The 22,870-nt window shown below is 40.3% G+C and overlaps 1 protein-coding gene across 4 annotated transcripts; it reads left to right on the top strand.

Annotated features, from left to right (window-relative positions):
• Positions 1–1,574: 1,574 nt before the first annotated feature.
• Positions 1,575–22,325, top strand: ago2 (argonaute RISC catalytic component 2). 4 transcript variants are annotated; one of them, XM_022200595.2, is made up of 20 exons: positions 1,575–1,827; positions 3,042–3,089; positions 4,322–4,502; positions 4,588–4,708; positions 4,807–4,988; positions 5,630–5,766; positions 5,856–5,990; positions 6,499–6,586; positions 6,846–6,993; positions 7,104–7,223; positions 7,956–8,078; positions 8,228–8,361; positions 9,171–9,355; positions 9,553–9,712; positions 9,889–9,979; positions 10,389–10,583; positions 10,823–10,957; positions 11,173–11,274; positions 13,016–13,215; positions 13,361–22,325. In XM_022200595.2, exons 1-20 carry the CDS (start codon positions 1,809–1,811, stop codon positions 13,467–13,469), a joined length of 2,613 nt encoding a protein of 870 aa, XP_022056287.1. In that variant the 5' UTR covers positions 1,575–1,808; the 3' UTR covers positions 13,470–22,325. The 4 variants fall into 4 exon arrangements, with proteins under 4 accessions (XP_022056287.1, XP_051811043.1, XP_051811042.1 ...); XM_051955083.1 differs by having other exon boundaries at positions 10,389–10,592; XM_051955082.1 differs by having other exon boundaries at positions 4,307–4,502.
• Positions 22,326–22,870: the final 545 nt, after the last annotated feature.

Here is a 22,870-nt window from a genome sequence, read left to right as displayed (position 1 = left end):
GTTCACAATTTATTCAAGAAAAACAATATTGTTTGCTACAAAATATAGCGTCAATGTGTGTTTTTAATTAAGAAAACTAAGAAAATCGCCTTTGTGTCGAAAACTCGATTTGAATTCGGAGCAACGCCGAGAGCGCGCAGCGTGCGTCTGACGTCACCAAAGAGTTTTTACTGACAAGATAATTCCCCCCAAAACCTGCTCAACTGAACCTCACCTGTGACTAGTATTATCAGAAAACTCTACTGTAAACCTCATAGAGAAGGCACCGAGCAAATTGTATAAAATGTTGTAAAGTTAAACCATCAGTTATTAAGTCTCTTTTGACGTTATTAAAAAAAACTTTGAAAGGGTTAAAGTAGATTTCTTATGATTAAAATTAAATTTCACCTGTGCCTAAAGAATGTTTTGCTTTGTTTCAATAAAGGTTGTAGCAGAAAATCAAAGAATATACAGAAATTACCTGCTTATTCTTTTTAAGCAAAGTTTCATATCCACAAATTCTAATTTAGCATCTCGAGGTCCTTGTGAATTAACTTTGAAAATTAAACTCCACTGTAAAGTGCTACAGAATAATGTCCTTGGAGTCAACTTTTTTCTAATTTCTGGTTGTAAATATATAAGTTGTTTTTCTGGTTAATTGAATTTAAAATGCCTAATTTTTTTTTACACTACTTTAAAATTCAAAAATATGAGTTCCTACAACTTGAGTCATTTGAATAAATGAACAGCTGAGAGTTGCTTTGCTTAGTGCATTAGATTAAGCTTACAAGGAGCGAAACTAGCATATATGTAGAAGCTTAAGGATGCATTGTTGACAAAGGCCAATATCCTGCGCCCCTAGATTTTTAACTTATCTCATTGTAACCGGGAGCAACCTACCAGATTATCTTTGTACTGTTTCTGGTCGAACCTGTCCAGGGTGTCCCCTGCCTTCCCCCGAGTCAGCTGGGATAGGCTCCGGCACCCCCCGCTACCCTAGTGAGGATAAAGCAGTGTATAGAGAATGGATGGATGGATGGATGTCTCTGGTCGAAAATGGCTTTGTTATAAATGAAGATGAGACACAAATAAGAAGTTATTTCTTCCAATAACAACAAAACAATCAAAACAATCATTACTTGCACTTCTTTTGGTGTATTTATGTGAATAAATAATGTACTCTGGCTTTGTAAACACACACTGTCCTCTGGCATTTTGATTTATTTTAATTTGTTCACCTTACCATGAACAATTGATGAAGGTTTTCACATATGAGGATTTTAGCTTGGTGCTTCAGAAAACAGTAACTGCTGAACTCTGTACATGTGTTTCCATTTTCAGGAGTTTGCAACCATCTATAATATAATATATGTGTCAGAAAAGTTGATTCATCTAAGCCGTAAGCAATTTATATAAGAAGCAACACATACAGTATACGGGTTGTTTTATTTTATTTGCTCACTCGCACTCGGATTGTTTGTGTGACAAAAGGCAAGGAAAGGGTGTGAGTTTTGTTCTGTCTGAATGAAAGTGACCAAAGACGTAAGCATGTGGGAGGGAACTCTCTCGCTACGCATGCCTATTTATGCCTCTCCACTCTCTCGGCTCTGGTGGTTTTGTGTGTTGGGGGGATGGGGCCGTGCCGAGGATGAGAGACTCCAAATATTTACCACTTGGCTAACTAAATATCTTTCATTTTCGAACTGGGTTTCCTCCTTTGTTCTTGGGCATCTACTTGCTTTTCGGCCACGCATGAGTTTCGGTGGAATTTGGCCAAACTAAAGTGGAGTAGCCGTACGTCCACGACACACGCTTAAAAAGTCGACAAAATGTATTCCTCTGCTGGAGGTAAGTGCTGCTGCTGCTAGCATTAGCATCGGCTAAGTGATGCAGCTAGCAAAAATTAAAACTCTAACTTAGTTGCTGTATTTTTCGGTTACGTCGCAGCGAGCCGTTGGTGAAACACACACTAAATGTCTGTTTAATTCAGCAAGTTAACATAAAAATCAGTCAATCCTTTGACGAAGAACATGTCGTCCTAGTCTTAAGTGGAGGCATTAGTAACAGAGGCAAGCTTAGCTAGCGTGCAACAACAACAAGCTGCTGTTAGCCAAGTTAGCTTCAGCGGCACCGCGTTTTCCGAACTTGATTTTAGTAAACTTTCCTCTGTAATTCATCGAAATGGGCTCGAGCGGTATACATTTTCTGAACATATCGTGCCATTACAAACACATAGATCTTCATTTTGAGTGGCTCACAGTTGAAGACAAAGCACATAGTTGAAGCAGTATTCAGCGGCCGACCATGCAGCCTAATCTCATCCACAATCTTCGCTATGATTAGCTTAACAGTATCCAACTTAAATGTGATTACTTTTTTCGTGATTAATTGCTTCGCACTCTTTGTATAGTAGCTAACTCCATCAAATTGCATTGTTAAGGCATAGCTGCCTTTGTGGCATTAAAGAATAAACGAAAACTATGTTCATGAAGTTTGGCTGAGGGTGGTACAGTTACAGTGTAGAAACTTACTGTACTCGTTTGATTAAAATAATTTTTTATGCATTGTAGCCATCATCATCTAGCTTTTTTTTTTAAACCTGAGTAAGAGAGGATAAAATCAATACCAACACTTTTATGCATTTCTCAAATGCAATAATTGTTTTTGGGGTTGTTTTCTTTGTGCTCTCTGCAGAACTTAAAATGGCTTGGTGTGTAGCAATAGGCTATATCCAGGAGGAAGGGTGGCTTCAGTAGGGTTAGATTGCCAGCTTGCTCGATAACTTCTGTTTGCACACTGATAAGAGTCTCCTGATTGTGGACGATGGTGCTGTGAAAGTGATAGGAGAGCAAGACATGCTGAAAAAGAGTCACAAATGTTTGCAGTTATTATTAAGAATGAATGGCACGTTGTACTTTCCCTCATTTCTTTACTAAATAAAGATGTTATTCTTAACTCGTGTAAAGTATATATTTTGGCCTCGATTTATATTTTAGTACAGTGTGTATCAGGTCAAGAGGATTTTTGAGCATTTGTAACATGGAATTTTTTGTCCTCTGTAGCTACCGAGATGCTTGAGGGACCCCGTTCCTCTGGGTCAATAAGCTCTGGTAAGTTTTTTCCATATTTGGACTTTAAAGCTTTAAACTGGTCCCAGCACTGGTCCAGTGTAATTGGCCACATTATGATTTTTACATCTTTCAAGCACCACAGTATGTACTTATCTGAAGTGCAACTGAATTTCCAGACAGAATGATGAAATTGTCTGGAAAATAAGACACAGATGAATTGGTGCCATAGGTGAGACTGTACACATGGCATCATTCGACAAAGCCAATTTCCTTCTAAATGTACCACTTTTTTGTGCTCTGAATTGCATTGCACTTTTACACGCACACATATATATATATATATATATATATATATATATATATAGCGAGGTTTTATGGGTGTCCTTCTGTTTGAGTGAGTGGGACTGGAGCACAAAGATAAGACACTGAAGAGAAAGGAGTGTTTGCTCAGACAGTCTGAAATATCTGAACTTGCAGATATGCAGCATTTTGATGTCTACCAGTGATGAAAGCTTAGTTCATCTTTTCCAGGATCATACAAAGCATGCATGCACATTAAACCATGCACACCTGGAACTCCAAACAGTCAAAGCTATGCAGTGTTGCTTACCCCTAACCCTAACCCTTCCTCAGTGTTTCTAAAACGTGTGAGCCGGGTGGAGGAACGACTCAATTAACATGTCAATGAAAGAAACCGGTTCGACTACTGCCTTGAAACGACCCCTTTTCAAGCCACTGGTGGAGTAATTCAATCAGTGCTCATTGAGGAATCTCCTGATTTAAGCAAATGTCCATGTAACTTTTCACATTTTGAAATTTGTGAGGCATCACGACTTGTTAGAATGAAATTCTGTGTTATAATTTTGGCCACATGCTAAAGGCTGATTATCTGACCCGGCTGAGGAGGTTATGCAGAACTCATCCTGACATGTTTCATAAGAGAAGTTATTCATTTAACCACTCTTTTTGTAATTTGGTTTCAAATATGTATGTATAAAAGGTGTACCTGCTACCTCACTTGCATTCATGTGTTGATTACTTAAATAACAGCAGATTTGTTGTTCAATATTTTTCCAATAATGGCTAACTCATGGTTCAGTCAAGGTTTTATTTTGTGTTATCAGCTTAGAAACACACAGTTATCGATGGTGTATAAGCACAGTTCTTATTTTTGAGGTTATATGCTACTGATAAGGGTCTTTCTCATGTAAGTACAGTGTGAGCTTTACTTTGCTTCTGTTGTTTTCCTTCTTCTGACCCCCCTGGCTCAGACCCCCCATCATCCCCGGTGCCAGAATATGTGTTCAAGCCACCTTCACGGCCAGACTTTGGGACAATGGGCAGGACAATCAAGCTCCAGGCCAACTTCTTTGAGATGGAAATTCCCAAATTGGAGGTCTACCATTACGACATCGACATCAGGCCTGAGAAATGCCCCAGGAGGGTTAATCGGTAATCCATGTCTCTTTCTTCAGCAGATTGGTGAGGAAAATGCTCTGGTCCTCGTGGTAATTTACTCTTTCATTTTTGTTCTCAGTGAAATTGTGGAGCACATGGTCCAGCACTTTAAAGCACAGGTCTTCGGTGACCGAAAGCCGGTTTACGATGGAAGGAAGAACCTTTACACTGCCATGCCCTTACCCATAGGCAGAGACAAAGTATGTATTTACAGGACAACTTGCAACAATAAAAATCTACACCTTTTAGGAAAATTGCTTTACATCTGCCATTTTGTTTTTGTTCGTCTTTCACACAGGTGGAGCTTGAGGTGACAATTCCTGGTGAAGGCAAAGACCGCAGTTTCAAAGTGGCCATCAAGTGGGTGTCCTGCGTCAGTCTGCAAGCTCTGCACGAGGCGTTATCAGGACGACTGCCCAGCGTCCCGTTTGAGACGATTCAAGCCTTGGATGTGGTCATGAGACATTTGCCTTCTATGAGGTAGGCCTTTGATCATTGTTGTGTGGATCGTCTTGAACTTTTGTTGTTCAGGCCTTTAAAATGATGCCATCAAATAATCCTATTCTAATGCACAGCCAGCTTCTGCTTGTAGTTATAAAAAATGACCACTTATGTTTGAACATTGTTACAAATTTGCCGTCCCGTTATTGCTACTCCAAGGCATTCAACATGCAGACCTGCAAAGATCAAGCCATTCAAGTCCAAGTCCACTGTCAGTCATTCAAGTCCACTGAATGTGTGAAAATCTGGTCACACTGTATGAGGGAATACACAGATGTACTTACATTAACAGAGACCACATTTACTTAAGGCCAAAAGGTATAAACATAGCATAATAGAAAAGTGCTGAATGGCTTGGTTTTCACTCAGCACTACTTAATTTTCTCCCTTCTAGGCAGGGATTGGTTCCATATGTTCTAATATTGTGAAGGGTTGAATCTTGAAATAGACAATCTGTTTGACTACATACTTAATTTAATATTCGTTATTGCATAGTGTATAGTATTCCGTATCGCTTTTTCCTTACATGTCTTTGTTGAGGAACTTTATTTTAACCTGTTTGTTGAATGGTTTCTCTTTGCTGTTATTTAGAGTTGAGCACTGACTGTTTCCTGTTGCAGGTATACCCCAGTGGGGCGCTCTTTCTTCACTCCTTCAGAGGGATGCTCCAATCCTCTTGGTGGTGGCAGAGAGGTGTGGTTTGGTTTCCACCAGTCTGTCAGACCTTCCCTCTGGAAAATGATGCTAAACATTGATGGTAATAATTTCTGTTTCTTGGAGCAAAAATGATATAAAAGTGAAGTGGGTTCGATGAATCTAATCTCTGCGTGCTCGTTTTGCCTGCAGTTTCCGCCACTGCATTCTACAAAGCCCAGCCTGTAATTGAGTTCATGTGCGAGGTTTTGGATTTCAAAAGCATTGAAGAACAACAGAAGCCTTTAACAGACTCTCAGCGAGTGAAATTTACAAAAGAAATCAAAGGTAAGTAAAGTGTGGAATGTGACCATCGATGCCTGGCTGTTTACTGATTTTTGATGGCAATAGGGGAGGGGGTATGGGGACCAAGGGTTAACACCCCCATGGACAGAAACAGCTCCCCGTGTGGGAGTCCCACCGCCGGGAAAACACTTGGAGAATTAAAACACTAAAACTGAAATAAATAAGATAAAAATAAGTTAAAATAAAAGTTAGAATATATAAAACCACGAAACCCTAAAAGTTCAAAAATGGAGTAATAATAGAAGATGGAAATCAGGACTTTATTCAGATTTGATTTCAACTAATTAGTTTACAGGCTTTGAGGGTACGAATCTTAAATCTAATATCGAGGTTTATAGTAATAACAATAGTTCTATTTCTTGCTTGTGTTCTGTTTTGTTTGTTTTCTAACTATTTCTGTCACAGCAACTCATAATCACATTTTTTTTTCCACGTAGTTTTTGGGTGTTTTTGAACCTCTGCAATCCTTTACTGTGATTTCTCCCATCAGGCCTAAAGGTTGAGATCACTCACTGTGGCCAGATGAAGAGGAAGTACAGAGTGTGCAATGTGACCAGAAGACCAGCCAGCCACCAAACGTGAGAAAACTCTTTTATATTCTCTTTAATCAAAATGTGGGGTGCTCTGTTTATCCACATACAGGGAGGCAGAGAGAATCATCCTTGTATAACCACATCCGGACTGTTTACTATTTATGAAGCACACTTTGGTCCAGATGATGTCTGGGAAATATCCGATACCAAATTAGTGACAAACTGGTGTGAAAAGTCTCCCACTGCCTGTAAACTTAAAAAGCTTCACAGACATGCTGAGTGTTTCATTTGTTTATTCCTGTAGGTTCCCCCTGCAGCAGGAGAGTGGCCAAACTATTGAATGCACAGTAGCACAGTACTTCAAAGACAAGTACAAGCTCATCCTGCGATACCCCCACCTCCCATGTTTACAGGTGGGACAGGAGCAGAAGCACACCTACCTACCTCTAGAGGTAAGCATCACCAACCCCCTTTTGTTTACAGCATTTGCTTTAGGAAAAGCGACCTTTGGCATTATTGATTTTCTTTCAAACATGTTTTGTTTTATGTGGGACCTCTCTAGGTGTGTAACATAGTGGCAGGACAGCGCTGCATCAAAAAGCTGACTGACAATCAGACCTCCACTATGATCCGTGCCACAGCCCGATCAGCACCAGACCGTCAGGATGAGATTAGCAAATTGGTAAGTTTTTCTAAGATAAATGTGTCCGGACATTTTCTGGTCTCTTCTTAAAACCATCAACATCACAAACCTTTAAGGCTCCCGGGTTTTATTAGCGTGGTTTCCAGAATTTTTACGCTTTTATGCAACAACATGAGAAAGAAAACTAAAAGTGTTTGCATTCTGCCGACTGCTACAGACCAGGATTGATCAGGAGTGTTTGCCCGTTGGTGTGGAGCCAATAGCAGATCATGCCAAGATGGTGAGCTTGTGAGCTCACCAGTCCCATCAGGCTGCTGCTATAAACGCTACCAAAAAACAACAAAGGCAAAGTCTGTGTCATTGAAAGTGGCAGACGACGCCGATAGTTCAGAAAAGAAACCTGAGCAGATATTGATTTTTAAAAATAAGAATCAGCCTGCTTTAAGAAAAATGTGCTTTACTTCTGCTCCAGATACAGCTTTTTTCAATTTTACACCAAACCCAGGCATAGTGTTTTTTCTGATTGGTTTATGATGATGTTCACACCTGACTGGTACCTTACCCTTTTTTTTAAATGAATGACTTTTGTTAGAAGCCATAAACATGCTTTGTAAGATTATGCATATTTGTCAGAGTGGTCTCACATTCTGACTTTATTTGATGAATACATTTAAAACATTGTCTGAAGTCTTGAAGATTGACACCGTTCAGATAAAGTTTGAAGTTGAGATACTCGCAGTCATTTCACCTGCTGTGTTTTTTCGCTCCCAGATGAGAAGTGCCAACTTCAACACTGACCCTTTTGTTCGTGAATTTGGAGTGATGGTGAGAGATGAGATGACAGAAGTGAATGGCCGCGTCCTGCAAGCACCTTCAATACTATATGGAGGCAGGGTAGGTTGAATGCTGGTTTTTAATGTGTTGGTGGCTGCCTGGAGCATGTAGCTGCAACACAGTTTATTTATTAAGTTTCATTGGAATAACTGCATTGTGTGTCCACTGACTAACCCTAATATGGTTGTTGTTGTTATTTCACCTTGCAGAACAAGGCAATAGCCACACCAATCCAGGGAGTATGGGACATGAGGAACAAGCAGTTTCACACTGGGATTGAGATCAAAGTGTGGGCCATCGCCTGCTTTGCACCACAAAGACAGTGCACAGAACTCCTGCTCAAGTAAGTGAGATCCATAAAATATATCTGCTCCACCACGGTGCAGATGTATTTCATGCTTTCATGTATGTGTGGAAACACTGATTTATGGCAGTCGGCCTTTAATTACAGACCTGGTAATGGTGAGTAGTTGGAGCATAGTGTAGAGGCTGAAACAAACGGTATAGATGAAACGGAGATTTAAAAAAAAAAAAAAAGAAAACACAGATACATTGAACTTATTGCGCCTTGTGTGTCTTCAGATCTCTGACTCAGTGCATGTGTTAGTTAGAGGATCAAATGATGCAGCCAACGACTTGATGTTGTATTTGTGCTTCTGTTCTTTTTCACCACAAATCTTGTGATAACCCAGTTTAGCAAGTGGTTCCCTGTACAAAGGTAGCTCTGTGGGGTTGTTAGAGCACATGCTGACCATGTACAGCTGTGCTATGTATTTGTAGTGCATACGCCTGGCTTTATCCGTTGCATTCATGTACCTAACTGCATGACTGGCAGGCCCCATTTTATCTAGGTCTGCAGCACTAAACATAATGTTGCTAATAATATATTCAGAGTAAGTGTTCAGTTAAGACAAGCATTCATGTGGTTCAATTCAAAAACGTCTGCTTCGACAGAGTTTGGTAGTCCAGACAGTATATTGCACTTTTAGCAATCAGTATCAAATGTTTGAGTCATTTTTCTACGATTGTTTTCTCTTTGTTGATTAACTTTCCTTTTTTATTCAGAGATAATGTTGGCTATACATACTCTAAACTGCTAGAGACCTGCTAAACATCTCTGACCTTTAAATAATCAAGGTCTTCTTCTCTCAGAGCTTTTACAGATCAGCTGAGGAAGATCTCTCGCGATGCAGGAATGCCCATCCAGGGTCAGCCTTGCTTCTGTAAATATGCCCAGGGTGCTGACAGCGTCGAGCCAATGTTCAGGCACCTCAAGTACAGCTACCAGGGCCTCCAGTTGGTGGTGGTCATCCTGCCGGGGAAGACGCCGGTTTATGGTGAGGGGCCTACATAAAATTCATGAAAATTACACTTTACATTGCCAGTATGGCCTTGACCTAACTCTGCTCCAAGAATCGCTGTAATTAGTCAGTCTGTGTGTGTGCATTTTTGGTATGCACTGGAGCAGGAACACCCACTATCTGATCAAGTTCAGTTAACAAATGCGTCCTTGCTGCTCTGATGTGTTTTGTAGCTGAGGTGAAACGTGTTGGGGACACGGTGCTTGGCATGGCCACACAGTGTGTGCAGGTGAAGAATGTTCAGAAGACAACACCTCAGACCCTCTCCAACCTCTGTCTGAAGATCAACGTCAAGCTGGGCGGCGTCAATAACATCCTTCTCCCGCAGGGCAGGTTAGTGGAAATACTGATACAGTTAAAATTATGCAGTTATTCAGGTGCATTTACGTCTAGCGTGTTTAAGAAATGCTTATCATATCAAAAAAAAATTACGTTTAGCGTTCCATCGCTGCTACAGCTATTTCGTAGAATTTTGTCTGCATTTCTTAGTCTGAGTTTTTTTGTTCCAGGCCATTGGTATTCCAGCAGCCAGTGATCTTCCTTGGTGCAGATGTGACTCATCCGCCTGCAGGAGATGGAAAGAAGCCTTCCATCGCTGCTGTAAGTATCATCACACCACTGCAAGAAGGTTAACTCTTCATTGAACACTTCACTTGTAAAGAGTCAGTCAGTAAAAAAAATCTTGGACAGACACAGAGCCATGTGACACCTTATTTCATCTTAAATGTGACCCTCACAAATGGAGATGTATTCCGAACCTTGTAACCAGTACCTCTAAAAAAGAAGTGAAACAAAAAGTGAAGTGTGGCTTTGTTCTCAGAACTGTCACTTTTTCATTCAGCTGTAGTCTGCAGATCTAAAGCAGAAGTAGCTTTTCAAAGGGGGTTGAATGCATATTACAAAGTTCCCCATTTCACTGGGATTATTCAAAGGTGTGCCACCCTTTATCAGTTACGTTGTCATTCTGGTTTATTCCTTCACTTTAGTTATATTTGCTTTTCCTTTTTAGGTGGTTGGTAGTATGGATGCCCATCCCAGTCGATACTGTGCCACAGTGCGGGTGCAGCAGCACCGTCAGGAAATCATCCAGGACCTGGCCACCATGGTGAGGGAGCTGCTCATCCAGTTTTACAAGTCCACCCGCTTCAAACCCACCAGAATAATCTACTACCGAGATGGCATCTCCGAGGGCCAGTTCAACCAGGTGACACTTGTCAGTGATGATACAAAATAATGTAAAAAAATTTCAGATTATGTGAACAGTTTTATTTATGCATGTGTACCAAGCTAAAAAAAAACAAAAAAAAAAAACAGTTTACAGTGGCTACTGTTAATGTCTAACCCTACATTTGTATCATTGTAAATTTAGTGTATGTAAAACTTGACTTGTTAAGCTTTCTCTTTCTGGAAATCTTTCACATCTATTGACTTTGTTACCTGCAGGTTCTTCAGCATGAGCTGCTGGCGATTCGTGAGGCCTGTATCAAGTTGGAGAAGGACTACCAGCCTGGTATAACCTTTGTGGTCGTGCAGAAGAGACACCACACAAGACTGTTCTGTATGGACAGAAACGAAAGGGTCAGTATTGTGTCGTTTGTAGTGAGCTTAATTTTATACGTTTCATAAGCAGTGAGAAAGTGCATACAAATATAAGGAATAGAAAATGTAATATTGATTGGCGAGTTGGGAAAAATATTCATCAAAGTTGTGTTTTCCTCCCACAAGACTAGGTTTGTAATTTCAAACTTTAACGTGCCGAACGAGCATTGAACCATTTTTGTGTATTTTTACAGGTTGGGAAGAGTGGAAACATTCCAGCAGGCACCACGGTGGACACCAAAATTACACACCCATCAGAGTTTGACTTCTACCTTTGCAGTCATGCTGGCATTCAGGTAAGAGCTGGACTATGATCAGCTGTGGTCAAACTAGTCAAATAGAGTAAAACTTTTGTAAATGTCCCAATATGATTCATAAACCCCTCTGTAGGGCTTGTGTGATACGCTGAAATAAGAGGCAGGGTTCTTGTTAAAAATTGACGGGAAATCCCAGGTAGAATGGACTCGTGTCAAAGTGTCTTTGGTGTCCTCGTACTGGTGTGGTTTTACAGTGCATTCATTTATATAAAGGCATATACAGGCCCGGTCACACCGCCTGAACTTTGCTGGAGCGTTCCTGGAGTGGTGAAAAAAATTCATCACCGCTCGTAACCGTTCACCTCCGTTTAACAGAAGTTGGCCCCCGTTAAAGCAACGCCGTATACGCTCGGCCACCGCTGATGTTTCTGGAGGGGCCCTCCTACCGCTCCGAAAGTTTTGAGCTGCACAAAATATTGTGAGCGGTGAGGAGGGGGCAATTTTCCGCCCCGGCAAAGTTCACCCCCGCTCCACCAACGCCCAGTCAAAGTTTGGCATCGCTAGACGCAAGTTCGTGGACGCTTGGGTCCGCTAGGCCAACGCAGAAATCTTGAACGCTGGACCACCCCTGCTTCGCCAGCGTTGCCCGGGCGGCGATTAAACATTGCACAAACTTCGGTGGAGCGGTTGTAAGCGTTTTATGAGCGGACACGGGGTTGCTGGAACGGTGTCAGGTGTTGAAGCTGTTGACAGAAGGAGAAGAGAGAGAAGGAGAGACGGAGTTGTGTGGGTCAGACAGTGGATACTGAGAAGGCCTGAACATGGACTGTATGACAAGCTGATGGTGGAGCTGAGGAATGAGGATCCACGAGCCTTCCAGCACTTCTATCAAAAATCAATCAGAACTTGTATCAAAACGATCCGTTCAGCTCCATAGTCACAAGCGGTATGCCGCTAAACCAACTTTATACCCCTGCCGAGCCAACGCCCACATGCGCAGAACGCCGCTAAAGCAACGCCGGCTTCAGCGGTGCACCGCTAAACCAACGCTAAGCCAACCCCCGTGTTTTCGTTTTTTTCCCCATTATGTGCGCGGTGACGAGCGTTGTCGAAATTCGGCCCCCCCTCCCTACCGTTCAAGGAACGCTCCAGCAAAGTTCGGGCGGTGTGACCGGGCCATGTAAAAACCAACAACACACAATTGGAGTCCTTCTCTTCAGGATACTCCAGTTCAGGATACATTGGTCTAGGTAATAGGGATTAGGGGAATGTGATTCAAAGGTAGCCCTCTCAGTTGCTCTTTTGTGCCTCTCCTCTTACCCTGCTTCTTTATATTTCAGTGAGACGTGCTGATGAAGCCCATTTTGCTTTAGTCACGGTCAGACTCATGAAGATTTAGGAAAGGAGGATTTTTAAGTTTTCGCAGAAAGTCTGTAGTGTAAAGAATCTTGTTAGACTGAGGGTCAGTGAGCCAGCCTTCAGCCAGGTAAAGCTTCAACAGTGCCACCAGCATAAACGCAGCAGTCCAGTCCACATTGCAAACAGTATACTGAATTCACCACAGTGTAGGTCAAGCAGCGATGACAAACAATGGTAGAAAGAAACAAGTTGTTGAATACATTGTAGGCTGAAAAAAAAAACCTGCGAGGTTCCTTTGTGTGCATATGCTCAAGGAGTACACAACTAAAGTACGGACTGGAGGTTTCCCATGCGCGTGTGTTTTATAAATCTTCTCATAAACACAAATGCTAAACCTGACATCCATTATCACCTCTTGCAGGGAACCAGCAGGCCGTCTCACTACCATGTGCTCTGGGACGACAACCACTTCTCTTCGGATGAACTGCAGGTCCTCACGTATCAGTTGTGCCACACTTATGTACGCTGCACCCGGTCAGTTTCCATCCCAGCACCAGCCTACTATGCCCATTTGGTGGCTTTCCGGGCTCGCTATCACTTGGTGGACAAAGAGCATGACAGGTGAGGACTAGAACATTTACTCTTTCAGACATTAATTGTCTTATTAAACAGCTCCGTGCATCATTTTATGATTAATCAAGCCTTATCAAAGGTTTGTGACATGTGTCTAATGTGTTTACCAATCTGCAATTTGTTTCCCTTCCAGTGCTGAGGGCAGTCATACGTCAGGCCAGAGCAACGGGCGTGACCACCAGGCCTTGGCCAAGGCAGTTCAGATCCACCAGGACACCCTGCGCACCATGTACTTTGCCTGAGAGCGAGCACACAAACCCAGGTTGGCGTGGGTGAGACCCAACTGATGGAACACACTACCCCTCGCTGTCTCACTGTCAGCTGTAGATAGCATCACAGTGGTTTCACATCGTGATCTCCCAACCTAACAAACCTGTCGGTTACAACTATGTCTACAATTGTACTTCAGCCCCTAAACCCACTAAAACCAAACCAGCTATTAGACTGTAAGATGCAAAAGAAACCCTCTTTCTTGAGGAGCTGGAAGAGGTTTTATTTACATGTTTTGCATTAGTGTGTATTTGTATTTGTTGTAGGGAATTATGTTGCAAAGTATGAGAAGAAATGGGAAACTTTTTACACTGATAAAATAAATCCACCATTTCTAAACTATTTGGCTGTAACAGTAAACCATGAGGAGGTCATGAATTTGAAGATGTGACTCACCCCCCTCCTTCTGTTTTGGTTCGTTCGAGTCTCGGTGCTTGAAGGGAGAAGGAAAAATCTAAAGATGAGGGGGTCCATTCACTGTTGATATGCCTAATGATTTAGTCCTCTGACAAACATTATTTATCAGCCAATCAAAGCAAAGTGCACTGACCAGAATGAGTACTTCAATCAGGACAAAAGTACTTAATATATTGAGGGTTGTGTGTGATTTTTTTTTTTTTTCTTTTTTCACATAGGGCACTATGTGATTAAAAGTGCCATTTGAGACCATCTTTTTGTTGTCACTTCTATGTAAAACTTTGAATGAGTTGGCCCACATCCGCTGGGTTTTCAGTATTTGTCCTTGATTGACACCGATGACCATTTAATGCCAAATCTGGTGGCAACCACAGGATTTTTTGCATCAGATTTGTTCAACCCGTGAACCAACACTTTATAGTGTTTAGATAGAGATTGAAAGAACATAATTTTCTTCTTCTCTGCTCCATTTTTAGTCTGAACTGATAAAGTTGCAACAGTAACCTAATTCTCACACAGAGAAATAGTGTATTGGGACTGGCTCCCAGCAAGGACACCTTTCTAATGTATTCTGAGCCGTGTTGATGAAAGACACATGATGTAGAAATCATCGTTAGAGGGGAACACAATGAAACCTTTTTCTTTTTGGTTCCCTTCTGTTTTTAGTCTGTTTCTGTTTTTTTGTTTTGCGATGAATATGCATGTAGCTGACTCATGTTTTAGACATTTAAGCATTTGTGAGAATTGTCTATTTCTTCCTTTCTACACACATCAACCCTATTTCTATGTTGTAATGTACATAGCAGCAGGATAGTGTTTTCTGCAGTGTCGCTGTCGGAGCGGGATTTTTGGGTGGCTTCTCGATATCCGGGCATTCGGTACTGTGGAGTGAAAGCTGCGACGTTTTAGACTTTAACTGATCGAAATTCCCTAAAAGAACCTGTTTTAATACAGTGTTTGCTCCGAGAATCAGGAGTGGTCATCGCACAAAAGCCTTGGTTTTATGCAAATGACTTTTTGTGAGTCTTTATACTATATCGTAATGTTGGTAATGAGGTATATTTTGAATAAGCTTTCAGTGGAGGCTGCTGACAAATTATAGAGAATTTTTTAAAAGACTGGCCCACATGTAGTCTAAATTAACACTGTCTATTTGTATACAGAGTTTAAATGCAAATATTCTCTTGCCTTCTAAGACTGTTAGTCTTACTAATAAACATTATTACTGAATAACATCCCACCTAAGTTTTACTACTAAGTTAAGCTGGCGAATGTTCACATAGTCTTGATTGGAGGCGAGTAGTCTATATTTTCTAACTATGCATCATTTTTAACCAAGAGATTTAGCAGTGGGATATCTCACATGAATTTGGGTCATTTATAGATGTAGATAATCAGGGCTTTATATGTTGTTTTTTCAGCATATTGCATTGAGTAGCGTTTTTAGGGCTTATCAGCGTCTTCATGCCTTTCCAACGGGATGAAGTATTGATGTGGTCATTTGTAACATTGCAGATTTTATAGCCTCAACATTGGCTGCATCCTTTGTAACACACAATCTTTCCTAGCCAAACAAGATTACAAACTTTTACATGATTAATATTCAAAAAGACATGGAAGCACAAAAGGACATCGTGATTCTAGGTGCTAGAAGTTTTCACTGTAAACCACCTTAAATCCTCACTGGACTGGTCCACAAGGCTTTTTAGTTGTGCGCTAAAAAGATGCTTCATCATTTTGAGGATCTTCTCTCTCCCTTTGATGACCTCCTTTATGTTTCCCTTTTTACTCGTTACCTGTTAAGCAACTAGAAATCCGACTGACTGTGTTTGTGGGGCATTCTGAAAATCATGTACTTGATATTTACTGTTATGATGTCAATATTGTTCTTATCGGTGCTGGTCTCACAACATGTAAATTTGGATGCACTTTTGATAGCAGAACATTTGGGTATGACTTCTATAGATGTGTGTTCCTCAATCGAAGCGGGAGGCTCGGCCATATTGCGTGACACTTGCGTAATTGTATGGAAATGGCTGTGTGTTCTACCTCTTGTTACCTGTTCAAGTGTTATGGTAACATCACACTGCTGGCCATTTCCTTATAATTACCCCTGCTATCTATCTAATTGGCATTTGTTTGAGTCTTGCATTGATAGAAGTTTTAAACGCTTGGTGTGCATGATGGTGAACGCGCTTTTTCAGTTTAAATATTTTTTTTTTCATAGTTTTGCTCAAACTGATGAGAGAGAATGTGTTTTTTTTTTTCCTTGTAAGAGTTTTTAGTGCTGAGCTGTACGACCAAATTCTTGAACTGTGTTTTTATCGACACACAGCTTTCCCTGCTTTATTTCCTTTTATTCTATGCACCGCTAAAATGACAGACTTTTTGACACGTTTGGTTTTCCACCAGAGCAGTTTAACAGCAATTGCAAAGCCCACATCTGCTGCGATCGTTGCATATCCTCGGTCAGGACAGTGAACAACAGTGACGCCGTTAGTCAGACTGAGAATCAAAGTCGCTTAGAAGCTAAAAGAGACGAGAAAATACCCAACGTGTAAAAGGTCAGCCAGAGAGATCTCACACGAAGACTGTTGATGATGCGAATTCCAACACAGAACAGTTATTACTCTGTGCAATCATGCCTGTAAGTTCTTCATTTAAGCACCGGTCTTATTCTGATCTGGTCACAATGAATAAATGAATCTTACATTTCAAGTGAAACCTCTGTTTGGGAGTAAATGTCCTAGTCCTAGTGAGTACCGGTCTTTGTAATTCGACCATATGCCTTTCAAATCAGTGAATTTATTGTATTACTATCATTCGAGGTTGTCCCACAGAGGTTATGAAGTGTGGAAAGTGATTAAAAATGCAAAAGTTAATGCCTGCAACATCACAGACATTACCTTTCTTGAAAACTTGTGCGATAACGAGACGTGGGTTTGTACTTGTTGTTACTGCTTTACTGCTTTTTACATTACCTATACCAGCACCTTATGAAACCAGATGAGAATGGCATTGCTTTTCCTGGACGTAAAACTCAAATATTTCACAATGTTATTTTTGCACTAAATAAGAATGGACTTCGTAGCTATTCATGCATTAAGAGTATTTATCAGGGGCCAGACTGGCAGCCTCTTTATTTTCTTTGGCATTGGTGGCTCTTCAAAATAAAAGACACTTAGCCAACAGGCCTGAGAGTGTCGACGTGTACGCTCGCCATTCAGAGATAGGCAGACTAGCTGATCGGGAGGGATTCTGTTCGGCCAACCAGCATTCAGTGTGTCACTTTTCAGAACTATCCTAATGCCTTTAAATGATAACGAAAGAGTGACATTTGCAGTTGAGTGGAGGGTTGCCTTTGTACGATGACGGTGAGAAAAAGGTGCTTTATGCAAAACAAAGTGACAGGTGTTGAAAGGAGGTGATTAGCGGCGGCTAGTAAGGTTTTTGTGATCCCTTCTTGTTGGATGCCAAAGTGCTGTGAGAGGATAAACTGTGCTGGAAGGTTTGACATGGTCCCTGTCAAAGACTGCAAAGTGCATATAAAATCATACTTCAAATGAGGCCTCTTTGTGTCAAACACCACCGTAAACTATACATATCAAGACTCAGAAGAGGCTTTTCCTTTTCGCATAAATCATGTTCGTCACAATGAGTTAAATCAAGAATGTTTTTGAAACAAATACTCCTAGCCTGGATGAATGTGGCACCGTTTACAAGTAAAATGGTGCACAAGGTGCTCAGTAAGGCATTCGGTGACATTACAGGATACTTTTATTTCTCAAATGTAATTAAATGCATACGTTCACCTCAGTTTGGCTGTTCTTCCGTTGTCTTTTGAAGTGGCCAAAACCTGGATAAAGCAGGTTGTAGAAATGGCTGTTTTGTAAAGTTATCGGCATATCATAAGCTAATTTAATCAGTTAATTGTATTTTCAAAATCTTTTCCTTTTCTTTTGTTTTTTTCTAAGGTGTGTGTAAATTTTAAGTTGAAAGAGGCTGAGACAAAAATTCTCCAAGTGTAACGATCAGCCTCTTTACTTTTTTGGACTTTGAATGGTCTTGGAATAAAAGATTTGAAGCAAAGCAACAACCAATACATCCATTTATTCCATACCATTACCCTCTGTATAGTAATGTCTCTCCTTTCTGCCGCTTATCCGTCTCTTGTAGAGAAACTATTGCTGATGTAAAGAAATCTCTTGTAGAGTAGAGCCTATTTTCCTAGCTCCAAATAATAACAATGAATGTAATTAGACCCTGCGTGGTTTGTATTATTGTATAGGCTTATCCATCCAGTACATTTATACTCATCTTTGCTTCTCGTGTACAGCCTTCTTGTTTCATTATTATTTTTTGGTGTTTTTCTCTTATTTATAGGCTTTAATATTTCCGAAAGTATTATTTTCTTCTTTAAGATCTCATTCATTTAGATATTACCCACATCACGGCTGATATCGCGGATCTTTTCACCCATTAACACGAGATAAACAAGTCTACAGTTGAGATGTCTTTCTCTGGATGTTGGCTACTGTAGTTTTAGGAGACAAACGTTTCACACTGGTGCAGAAGAGTAGTCATCTTACCTGTTCTGGCGTCATGCTTGTGTGAGGTGCCGTAACATAAGAGTTGTGTGTGTGTATATATATAATTTTATATATATATGATGGTTGCTTCAGTGTGTGATCTTGATTGCTGTTAGATTTTCAGCTCTCAGTTTGATGTTCCTGTTCAGCCCTTGCAGAGTCGCCCTGTAAATTGTTCAAATCCTCCCTGAGTTTGGCTTTTTTTAACTCCTTAGCGCGGTGAAAAAGCAAAGAAGCTTTTTGTTTGTCGCTCGTGTCCCTTGCTTTTGTCAGGTGTTTTGCTACGCAGCTGTTTTTCTGGATTTATAAATGACCGTCTGTGATTCACATAGCACTCGACTGGCTTCAGCGGGCATGATTTTCCTCTTCCTATTCTTAGATGACAGTTATCACGCCAATATCCACCCAGTTATCTGTAGCCACGTGACACCGGTGTGGCGTCCACAGGGCCCGAGCAGTTAAAGTTCACCTTTGTTATTGTTTTTCGCCTCGATTATTGAGTACCAATTCAAACGGGATACTAACGTACCTGAGGAGCGAACCATGACTCTTCTTGTCTACTGGATGCAGATGTGTTGTGTTTTGAGCGTATTTAAGCCGTTTGCATAGTTTAGAATTGTTTTGCCAATACTTAAAGCCATGCAGGCAACACAGCTTTTACAGAAGGAAATGGTAAATCTAATCTAAATCTAATTCGTTGAGATTTTTATTGTCTCAAAGGAATGAATTCCATTTCATTTTCCTGTCAATTTCTACTAGTTGGGTTGGCGTGGCTGACTAGTACTTGTTTTTTTGTTTTTTTTGCCATCTTATCCTCATCTTTTTATCTGTAATTTGCTGTTTCATGTAAAATGACATTGAATATTGGCATATCTGTACATCGACAAGTAAACTTTAAGCCTAAGAGTCACAGAGCCAGAACATGACAGCTGCATCTGGTGGATATTTGGGGCAAGGCTCGGTATTAATCAGATCTTGACTGAGGAGAACTGTTACAGAGCTTCACCAAACCAAACCAATGCCATCCAGCTGATCTACATGCATCCAATCTTGCAAGACTCGTGGGTATTTTTTTGTAATTTTTTTTTCAAAGCATTTCTAGTCTCGACAATGACTTGGCTTTTTGTTTTCCAACTCGGAGTAAAATAAATTTTAAAAAAAAAACTACCTCAGAGCAGTGTCAGGTGCTAGCTAATAATATCCCTAATTTATAACAATGGTAACAAAATCAAAAATTGTAGTGACCAAACCAATACAAGCCAATATCACACGAGAGCACTGCTCTTTTCTTGAACCTTAACGAATGGAAAACCAAGTGATTGTGTATGACTGGTTGCTCGCTTTAGTTGGTTACATCTTAGGGGACCAAATTTTTGTAATTGGGAGTTTCGTCGTTCAATGTGAGTCCTTTTTTTTTTATTTTGTTTAATTTTTCATTTCAAAAGACTGAAGCAACCCAGCCCATCTAGGACTCATTCACATTCAAGGTAGACATGACTGAATCTTTCAAACGTGCCATCGTAATTCCCATTCACTACGATAATGTGTTCATGCTCCAGCAAAACCTTGATGAGGAATGTTTGTAGAGGCGGCGATGGTTTGTTGAAAGACGTATGTACAGCAATAATGTTAGCATGTGGCTGTAGATCATTGGTACTTTTGGTTTTTAGACCAGACAAGAGCGCTCAGTAAACATGTTGGACTTTTAGTCAGCGGGACAAGGTGGCTGTTTGATTAGATAAACTTTGTCTCAGTATTTGGAACCGGCTCTTTCTGATTTCACCAGAAATACAAGGTTTCATCGTGGATAGAGTGATCAGACGCCTCCATGTTTCTGCCATGTTAACCCACGACAAACTGCAATAAAACCAGGGTGCATGTCCCTGTCTCATGCTCATACCGTCACTTCTGCTTTTCCTACGAGTAGCCGCACCCAGCGCCGTCTTTGTAAAGGGTTATAAGATGTAGTTTGCGTGTGACGATTAACAAAGGGAATCTACACATTTGAATACACGTTACAGCGTATCAGATCATTGTAAACTTCGACGAAAAGGTACATATGAGGTGAGGTGGCGTGGCTGTTAAACCGCAAGTTGTCGTCGTCGTCGAAAACACCCGGCGTGTTTGTAGTGTTTATTTTTTTATGTGTGCCTTTTGTCGGATCTCTCTCTCTCTCTTCTCCATCTGCCCCGAGCGTTGGGTTTGTGAGTCTTTTCAAAATAAAGGTTTGACAAAAATCTGCCATGCCGCATAAAAATGTAATTTCCATTTCTTTTTTTAATTATCATGCAACCTTGCGTGTAGATGCTGCAAAGAACGATCAGTATTTGTGTTTTGCACTTTCAAAGCAGTCTCAAAAAAAAAAAAAAAAAAGTCGCCCACGTGAGGTTGGGCAGAAAGTAAAAAAGAAATAACTGACGAGGTATTTTATGCTATCAATAGGAATTATAAGGAATAATATGACTTTGAAGAGCTTTTCTAAAAAAAATTGATATATCTATATATATTCATGAAGTACCTCATAAGCCTGATATATGCTGCATTGACTTTTTTTTTCTCTTTAGTGTACTTCATATTGTCCAATAACATTTTCATTTTCCCCTCTCGGGAGGTTTGAATGTCACTACAGGCTGTGCACATGCCACAACCAGTTAACCTGACAGTTCTGCTGTTACGCCTTGTGGCCAAATGATAATGTGTCATTTATGCAATTTAAATCTCATCCCAATATTCCTGAGCACATTGTATTTTCTGTCCTTTTTTTGTTTTTTTTTGTTGTTTTTTTGCATATTCCCTGTATCCGTATAGCCAAAAACTATCGAGTGTAGTTGACAAAGAGTTGATGTGCGCCAAGCATCTGTGGTAAAACGCAACTGTTGACTCAGGTATTGCCGTGAAAGGGCTGTATCTGCTCACCGCCACCACCCCACCCCCCCACTCATCCCCCTCTTCACACACCTTTGTCTTAAAATAGCCTTAGATCTACACGTGAGGTTTCTATTTGGCCTTAAAAGTTGAACAAATTATGCACTACAATTTCACAAACTTGACAGAAAGCTTGATTCCCATATAGACACGTTTTGTTTTTTTTTGTCTTGTTTTTAGAGACTTCGCGTTGAGTCGTTGCCATGTTATCTACCTCCTATGAATGTAGGGTCTGTCCTGGAGTTGCAGTCGACTGCAAAACTTTTGATTTTTCTCTTTCGTTTAAGGACAACAGACAATCATCTGTAGACTCTTGAAAGATATAAAACATATTCCCCTCGTCATTCACAGAACTGATTCCAGGACACTCCGTTTTTCTTCGTGTATTTTTCCCTCCGTTTTCATTCTCTACCTTGTGTTTTTTTTGTTTTTTTTTTGTCAAATGTGATGGAGAAGCAAAGTGACCAAAGTCTCTTGGCAAAGGCAGCCCTGCAAAGCTGTGTGAATTCAAACCTCCCTTCATTTGTGTCATTTTGAGCTCAATTTTGAGTTATATATACTTATTTTTTTTTTCTCTTTTTTTCTCTATTCTCCCTTATTTAAACCACAACATGCCAAAACTGAATTTGCTGTCATTCCTGTTCTGGTGAGGGTCTTTATGTTGCTGATTTAATTTGTTCACATCCACTGCTAAGCTCCTTGTTCTTGTTGTTGTAAAGTTGTAAGCTTTGATTTCTATTTTACATTTCCTTATTTTTTGGTAACACTTACGCTTACAGAACACAAGATATGCTGTAAAACCCTGTTAGGACATAATGTGAATACGTATCACTTAATATAGTTCACTCTTTGGCTTGACTGTAAGTTGCGTTAATTAATAAAACTGTTGAAAAAGTCTTCCTGTTCATGATTTCTTTATTTAATACAGTTCTGTGATTTATGCTGACGGTGTATCATTATGACATTTTTATATTCTGTAACCATTTGAACCACAAAACCCATCGGCAGGATAGAAAGCCGTGCTTTCTTTAAAGGGAGGACATAGCTTTGCTCTGCCCATTTGTTGTTGTGGGACACGTTCCATGCATCACAATTATTATTTAAAATATTATGTTGATTAAAAAAAGGTTCCCATAATTGCAAGAGTCATCAATGGAGTCAATAATGCCAAAAAAGGAGGTTTAAATTTCATTTTAACTGTTTTGAGATTCAATTTGGTCATTAAGGCGGTGGGATAAGAGAAAAATGACATTTTAGGGGAACTCCAGACTTATTTGGTCTTTAAAAAAAAAACACTCAAACCTTTTTTTTCTCTGAAATTTTTTAGATTTGGTCTCAGGACAAGTACATTTACACATCTGCATGTTTTAGTATTTTGTACATAGATTATTTGAAATTTGATGGGTGGGATGTAAAATATCCTTAAAAAAACAGGATCCAGG

This window comes from Acanthochromis polyacanthus, chromosome 11 (assembly GCF_021347895.1).
Source record: "Acanthochromis polyacanthus isolate Apoly-LR-REF ecotype Palm Island chromosome 11, KAUST_Apoly_ChrSc, whole genome shotgun sequence".
Classification (NCBI taxonomy): Eukaryota; Metazoa; Chordata; class Actinopteri; family Pomacentridae; genus Acanthochromis; species Acanthochromis polyacanthus.
This window is presented reverse-complemented; position numbering and strand designations above follow the sequence as displayed.

Coding starts and splice junctions, on each gene's coding strand:
- ago2 (XM_051955081.1), top strand. Junction 9,980..10,388: donor AGAAGCCTTCCATCGCTGCT/GTAAGTATCATC, acceptor TTTCCTTTTTAG/GTGGTTGGTAGTATGGATGC. Junction 10,958..11,172: donor GTATGGACAGAAACGAAAGG/GTCAGTATTGTG, acceptor GTATTTTTACAG/GTTGGGAAGAGTGGAAACAT.